This window comes from Cannabis sativa, chromosome 7, assembly GCF_029168945.1.
Source record: "Cannabis sativa cultivar Pink pepper isolate KNU-18-1 chromosome 7, ASM2916894v1, whole genome shotgun sequence".
Lineage (NCBI taxonomy): Eukaryota > Viridiplantae > Streptophyta > Magnoliopsida > Rosales > Cannabaceae > Cannabis > Cannabis sativa.
In genome coordinates, this window is record NC_083607.1 from 25,459,648 (window position 1) to 25,467,650 (window position 8,003).

The 8,003-nt window shown below is 33.2% G+C and overlaps 1 protein-coding gene across 1 annotated transcript; it reads right to left on the reverse strand.

Annotated features, from left to right (window-relative positions):
* Positions 1 to 4,523: 4,523 nt before the first annotated feature.
* On the reverse strand, positions 4,524 to 5,050 carry LOC115697822 (signaling peptide TAXIMIN 1). The gene is made up of 2 exons (XM_030624959.2): positions 4,915 to 5,050; positions 4,524 to 4,797 (listed from the first exon to the last, which is right to left on the reverse strand). The coding sequence occupies exons 1-2, from the start codon at positions 5,031 to 5,033 to the stop codon at positions 4,674 to 4,676; spliced, it is 243 nt and encodes an 80-aa protein (XP_030480819.1). The 5' UTR covers positions 5,034 to 5,050; the 3' UTR covers positions 4,524 to 4,673.
* Positions 5,051 to 8,003: the final 2,953 nt, after the last annotated feature.

Below are 8,003 nucleotides of genomic sequence, written 5' to 3' on the forward strand. Positions count from 1 at the left end.
CATTATTCATCACACCCACGGATCATGAACAACACACTTCACTATCTGACTCCACTGCTGCCCCAGTTGCTTCACCTACTGTCGGTCACCCCATGATCACTCGAGCCAAAGCCGGCATCTTCAAACCTCGAGTTTTCATGGGTACTGCAAGTTGCCAACCACACTACTCTGTTCCCAGCACTGTCGAAGAAGCCCTTGCACACCCGGAGTGGAACAAAGCAATGGATAACGAGAACACAGCCCTCAAAGCCAACAAAACATGGATCCTGGTTTTGCCTTCTCCACATCAGAACTTAATTGGAAACAAATGGATTTTTCGCCACCAATTCAATGCAGACGGTACTCATCAAAGGTGCAAAGCACACCTTGTTGCCAAAGGCTTCCACCAAAGACCAGGTATCGACTTTGGAGAAACCTTTAGTCCCGTTATAAAACCCTCTACTGTCGGAATTATTTTGACAATTGCAACAACACACGGCTAGGACATTAGGCAATTAGACATCAATAATGCATTCCTAAATGGAACTCTCGAAGAAGATGTCTATATGCTACAACCACAAGGTTTCGAAGAGAAAGGAAAAGAGCACTATGTGTGCAAGTTAAACAAGTCCTTGTATGGACTAAAACAAGCTCTGCGAGGGTGGTTCGATAAGTTGAAGAGCACCTTGGTTTATTGGAACTTCAAAAATTCCAAGTCAGACAATTCTCTGTTCTTTTACACACACGGGACAGATGTTATTAATCATCTTGATCTATGTCGATGACATTATAGTCACGGGAAACAACAGCAACAAAGTGAAAAGCTTCATCGGTGAACTCAACAAACGGTTCACTCTGAAGGATCTCAGCCCCTCTCCATTATTTCCTTGGCATAGAAGTCTTCAAAGATCAAACCGGGCTCTACTTGACTCAATCGAAATACGTAGAAGATCTATTGAAGAAGACCAAATTCATCAATCTAAAGCCATGCCCTACACCAGCTACTGCTGGAAAACCAATGTCTTTGACAAATGGTGATCTTCTTCCTAATCCAACCGAGTACAGAAGTGTTATAGGTGGACTGCAGTATTTATGCCACACAAGACCCGATATCTCCTATGCTGTAAACAAATTGAGCCAATTCTTAAAGGCTCCAACAACAGTACATTGGAGTGGAGCAAAAAGAGTTCTAAGATATCTTAAGGGAACAATTCACAAAGGCCTTCATATCAGCTGCGATGAACCATTGAACATCACCGGTTAATCTGATGCAGATTGGGCTTGTTGCCCAGATGATAGAAAGTCCATTGCCGGTTACTGTGTATTTTTTGGTAATACCTTGGTGTCATGGTCATCTAAGAAACAAAGTGTTGTTGCTAGATCAAGCACCGAATCTGAATATCAGGCATTGGCTCATGTTGCAGCCAAAATAGCTTGGATTGAGTCTTTGCTCAAAGAAATTAGATTTCCAACCTCAACTGCAGTCACTTGGTGTGACAATATGGGGGCAAGTGCTCTTGCATCAAACCCAGTTTTTCATGCCCGAACCAAGCACATAGAAGTGGACATACATTTCATCCGCGACAAAGTACTGAATAAGCAACTAGAAATCAGATATGTTCCTTCTTCTGACCAGGTAGCTGACTGCCTAACCAAAGGCCTATCCAATTCAAGATTTCAATTCTTAATCGACAAACTTGGGATGGCTGACTCACCCTTGCGTTTGAGAGGGGATGTGAAGAATTAGTGCTGACGATGCAGAGAGTTTTTACAGTCAGCATAGTGGTCCCTGCCACTGCCACTTGTCATCAGCTGGTATCAAACCAGATTTGGGAATTTCCATGAAGATCCTACCGTTATAATTCTCTAATGATTGTAATCATTGTATAAAGCAGATTCTTTTTTATTTTCTGTTAAGATTTGCTGCCAGCTGTAATAGGGTAAATACCCTTCTCTGTATTTTGCCTAAATTGGCTCCCTCTATAAATTCAATGAAAATCTCTCAGCATTGATTGAGCTGAGATTTGCAATATCATATTTTCCAAAAATTCAACTACTGCAGATTGCAATATGCATAACAATTAAAACACACAAGATCCATATGGCATAGTTATATATATACATAGGAATGCTACAATAGAAAAGTAATAAAGCAAGAAAACAAATATAGATATTCATGTTGTACTAAGTTACTAGCCCCAGCAGCTTTAGATTCAACAAAGTAGAGATGTTCAAAGAAAAATGAAAAACTTTAAACTGCATGAAAAAGAAAACAATTTCAACCGTGCTAAGTTTATAGATATAAAAGTACCTTGAAAGCACCAGATACTAAATCCGATACCCCTCCCTCTTTTGCAAGAACTGACCCAACAATACCTGAAAGGGCCAGAAACCTGAATCATCTTAGTAGCTGAAAAATAATACCTCGATTGAGTTTGGGTATGCACAATGCATAGAAACATATAAAAGTTCAACAACAAAATTTACAAGTCACCGTTTCATAAATTTTCTGAATGAAATTTCATAAATTTTCTGAATGAAATAGCTCGGGCAACCAAACGCAGCTCTAATTGATAACCCAATTCTAATTCCAAACAAAATTCAAACTAACCCAAAAACAAATTTCAATGCTAATCACAGTTCCACAATATAATCAATACAAATGCATAACAATTCCATGACCAACTATTAATCAGAGAGAGATTGCAAGCAATAGGGTTTATCTAAAACACTAAACTTCGATCAAAAACCTCCATACTGTTAATTAATTGAACAAAAGACAAACCAGATCAAGGCGTATAATGATACTTTTGGACAAATTAATCAAAAAACACAAAAAGTCAAAAAAAAAAAAAACAAGAACAATAGAATAAGGGGATTGACGGGTTGTACGAACCTGCACCAACCAGAATATGAACTTCCCAAGGGAGAGAGCCATATAATAGAGAGATATGCTTAGCCAATATCGTCTTGTCGGTGAGTATTAGGCAGTGGCGTACGACATCGGAAGCTGTTGGGAGAATCGGAATTGTTGGAGAAGAATGGGTCTCGGTCAGTCGTTATCGATGAGTTAACGACTATGTAGAGTACTAAGATATTATAAATGAAACAAAGCATAAATCTGCAACTAATTGCAATCGAAATCCATAGCCCATTGGTTTAAATTAAAAACTATCTGAAATCGAGGATGAAGCGACTGTAATCGCAATTTTCGATTTGAAAGTATCGATTAAGAATCCAAATCGTTCTTTATGCCTTCAATCGTCGACTCCAACCGAGGGAAAAAAATCGATTGACCTCCGAGACTTCTTCATCACAAAGCTCACCTTAGAGTTGTTCATATTGGAATTGGGAGAGTGAAATGGAAGAGTGGATTGGTTTAGGTAAGAGAATTCACTTTGGGGGTAACTACCGTGGAGGTAAAACCCATGACCCAAATTAAAAATCAAGCAAATGACCAAAAACCAGATCCTAAATCAATCAAAAAACTCCATTGAGATTGTGATTGGGAGAGTGAAATGGAGGAGTCGGTGAAAGGAAGCATTGGTTCGTCGGGTTTCGTGGGACTGTTGGTTTCGACGAGGGAGTGAGAATGGAAGGAAAGAGTGAAGTGTTGCACCGTGTAAATGAGTTATGATTTTGTGGGTTTAGTTTTATTTATATATTTTTTGAAAGTTAAGGTGTATGACTTAGTTGCTTTTGTGTTCGTATTTTAATTTTTATTGATAAATTTTAGCTTAGATGTCTTGTTCATTTTTTGTTTTGTTTTCGTTTATTGTAGTGATATAATTTGAGTTTGATCACTTGCTGTGTATGTGTTATTATTTTATAATTTATTTTTACTGATACAATTTGAATAGATGTTTTGGTTTTTCTTATTTTTATACTGTTGTAAATTGGTTGATATTTTATATTTTTTGTGTTGTTATTTTTATGCTATTTTACTTTTTTTTTCCTTAGCAGAGTGAAATTTATTTTATAAGTTGGAAACATTAGAATTATATTATTCTTTATTTATTTATTTTGATAAAATTGAAAGAAAAATTTAGGACTAAAATTATATAATTAACACAAAAATATCAATTTATTGAAAAAACCCTTAAAATGATATGTTTTCATCATGGGCTTTGTAGGCTTATTTCATTTGATGTAATACTAAAGTGAGACTAATACTATCTTTGGCAGAGGGGAGAAATGGATGGAAGGAGAGGAATAAAAGGAGTGGTGAATTTCGGTTGGTAAGAATAGAGAGAAAGGGAGAGAAGAGATGGCCACTCTACCTAGCTCCAAACAAAAATTTAAATTTCAATCCATCTAAAATGGGTGAATCCAATAAAATGTTTTCAATAATTGCCCCTTGATGCTAAAATAATCTCGCCACTTTCTTTACACTAGACGCTTAATTATTTATTTGCTTGAACTTCCCTTTTAATCTTTCATGTTTCATCCTCATCGATCGTAACAAACGTACGTGTTTGGGAAATTAACACAAAAGTAATATCGGTTATAACATAAAATCATCATGATTGCTTCGTCCATCCAAATTAATATAGGTTATATAGCTCAAAATTAATCAACAGAAGAATTTGAACAAATCACCAATCGAATTCATTTAATTAATCAATGAACATATCACTACCATCTCTGTAAAAATATATAAGATTTAACATTCTAAATACTATAATGGTAGTTAATTAACACGGGATCTTAGATGTAAACCATTCCATGACGGAAAATGGTGCCTTGATTAGCACTAACGCAAACTCCACTAAAATAGTCACACAAAAGCAGCAAGGACAGATGCAACTTAGGGTCAATCTGAAACATCAGGAAACAAATACACCAATTAAAATTAATCCACATAACAATTTCATATTTTTATATATGTGTATATGTAAAAATGATATCTTAGATGAATTGCAATTTATATATTACCCGACGATCCAGATGATAACGCCGATGATAGAGAGGATGAGAGACACAAAGGCAAAGGGTAGGCCCAGTAAAAAGCCCAGAGGCCTGCATTGGCAATCATCACCACAGCAGCAGCTCATACTTTTCTGGTAATTGTATCGTTAATTCCTTTGTTATACCTTTCTTGGATATGTAGATCAATTGGTCATGATCAGGTGAAACCAAACGAAGAGATATCATTATATATATAATCGATTAATAATGAACATTAATATCAACGACAATGTGCAATAATAATGTTGACGAAAGAAATTAAACAAAACAATAATAGAGAAGAAAGTATTAAAAAAGACAAGGAAGACAAACACAAACGTGTATTAATTATTGAGCTGCCACTTCTAAATGCCACGTCACCTTGAGCGAAACTGGTCACCAGCAAATAACAAAACCAACACGACATCTCCAATGACCAAGCAGCTATAATTTTTTTTTTTTTTTTAATCAGACGCAGATATATTTTAAAAATGAATGAATTAACTGGGTCTGGGACTACTGCTGCAAACACACTTTGGCCGGTCATATGGTACCGTGTTTTAGTTATTGTATGTACTCACATTGAGTCTTTCAAAAAAAGATCTAGTACGTTTGTAATTTTCACTGTACATATTTGGTCAATTTAAGGTAGAGTTGTGATACTATGAAATATGGCAGATTTTGTGCCCTTCACCACACAACCTCCTAAAATAAAGAATTAGTGGTCAATGGGTTCAATGCATGCATATCGCTTCAACTAAGACGGCATGACCTAATCGAACCACAGCAACAACAAAAATGGCTCCACCAATTACACTTCACACGCTTCCAGCAAAAAAAAAAAAAAAATTAAAAAATAAAAGAAAAATTACACTTCATAAGCTCTCATAATTTATAATTTTATTTTTTCAATTCTACCAAATAATTTAAATTGTAAATAATTATAACCACAAAAAATTGTTAATTCGGCAATTTACACTACCGCGGTTTTTAAGAACTTTCAACTTTTGGCAAAGTTCGCTACGGATGCTGTTTCAAGTGACGTTGTAGGGGTAAAAACAAACGACGTCATAGGGGTCTTATGTGGTCGGTTATTTTATAATAACCGACGCCTTAGGGCTCTTATGTCGTCAGTTATAATACAATAACCAACGCTATAGGGCCCCTATGCCGTCGGTTATTATACAATAACCGACGCCATAGAGTCTTCCTATAATTTATTTTTTTTTCAGAATTTTGTATTTCAGCATAATTTATATATATTATTTTATTATTAATATAATTAAATTAAGTATAAAATTTATATAATAACCATAAATAAAAATAAAATTGAAAATTTAAATAAATACAGATTTATATTACTCTAGGCGTTTGGTTAGGAGGAATGAAAATATAGGAATGGGAATGAGAATAGAAATAGAATTTGGAATGGAATGGAATAAAATTTAAAATGTATAAAAAAAATTGATAAAAAAATCATTAAATTTTTTTTCTTCTTACATTGGAATAGTCATTCCACCAAAATGGTGGAAAGGGCATTCCATTGGAATGCTATTCCAATACTTTAAAATGCAACCAAACAAAGGAATGGAATAAAAATTATTTCCTTTCCATTCCATTCCATTTCATTACCTCCAACCAAACGCCACCTAAGTGTTTGTATATTAACTATCTTTTTATTACTATTTTATATTTTATATTATGTGTTTGTATTTTTATAGTATATTAGTATCATTTTTATCATTTTCTGTAGTATATTAGTATCATTTCTGTAGTATATTGTATTTTTGTAAGGAAATGGCTAAACTTTGCATGAAATTTTTTTAAAACTTTGAACATTAATAACTTTTGATCCGGTTGTCCATTTGAGGTGATTTTTTTTAAACTTGAGTATTTTTTTGCGTTCTACGCAACCCAAACAGCCTATGGCGGTTTGGACAACAAAATTTTCACAAAAACGTTGTTTTGTATATTAAATTCATGTTATGCACCCCTTTCACCAAATTTTTTGTATTTTATTTTGCTATTTGGCTTAAAATAAAGTAATAGAATTCTTATGTTAAGTATTAGAATCAATGTTTATAATGCATTTGTTAACTCTACCACAATAAAAATTGCAATACTAAATTCTTTTAATATCTCTTCTAATATTTAAATAAAATCATAGTAGCAAATTTATCAAATATTGTGTTAACTCTACCACAATAAAGACTTATCGATCTATCCTTTTGGTCACAAGTTCAAGTCTCAATAGACCATTTTTGTATTTTTTTTTATAGCTTACTATATCTATCTTTAGCACTCAGCAATATCTATTCTATGTATTACATCAATATTATTCTAAAATTACTCTAAGTATTTAAAGATTATCTAAATATATATATAAAAAAATATTCTTATAAAAGTAGGTTAAAAAAAGCATACCTTATACCAAGAATTATGTACTTGACTTACGATAAAGTCACTTCCAATAAAATTCTAACAACCAAGTTTAAGAGAAACTAGAATAAATATTATCCTAATTCTATCGAAATTTCGGCATAACGGCTATAATTGAATGTTTCCAAAAATTTCAAACATAATAATAACAACAAAACACAATTCAAAATAATATAAAATAATCACAACAACATTTAGCAATGTAAAAATTTATTATTCATCCGACTACAGTACATGTATCCACAGAACCTACTTCACTACGGATGAATATTTAAGATATTCAAACTCTACTAAGCAATTATAATTAATTTACAATAAAAGTTAGTAAATGTATACCTCGAGCTAGCTAGAAACCGATCAACACCAAATAAATCGGATCCCTTCAAATTGACCTGACAACCTACAACATAAAGAAATACTATAAAATGATAAATTTCTTTATTTAGCTATTTACTAGTTATATAAATTATGAGTAACTAGCTAGTTACTAATGAGTAACTAGTTAATAATAAAAATACATGAATATGAATGAAAATTAGTAACTTGCTAAGTAGTTGTAATTAAATATTTACTAGCTACTAAAAAAAATGAAAACCAATGAATAAAATTGAAAATAGAAAAAAATTGATACAAATTAG

Bases quoted from the DNA above. Each gene is read 5' to 3' on its own strand.
- LOC115697822 (XM_030624959.2), bottom strand. From the start codon at position 5,033: ATGAGCTGCTGCTGTGGTGATGATTGCCAATGCAGGCCTCTGGGCTTT. The intron at 4,798-4,914 runs GTAATATATAAA...CTGATGTTTCAG, and splicing joins GTTATCATCTGGATCGTCGG to ATTGACCCTAAGTTGCATCT.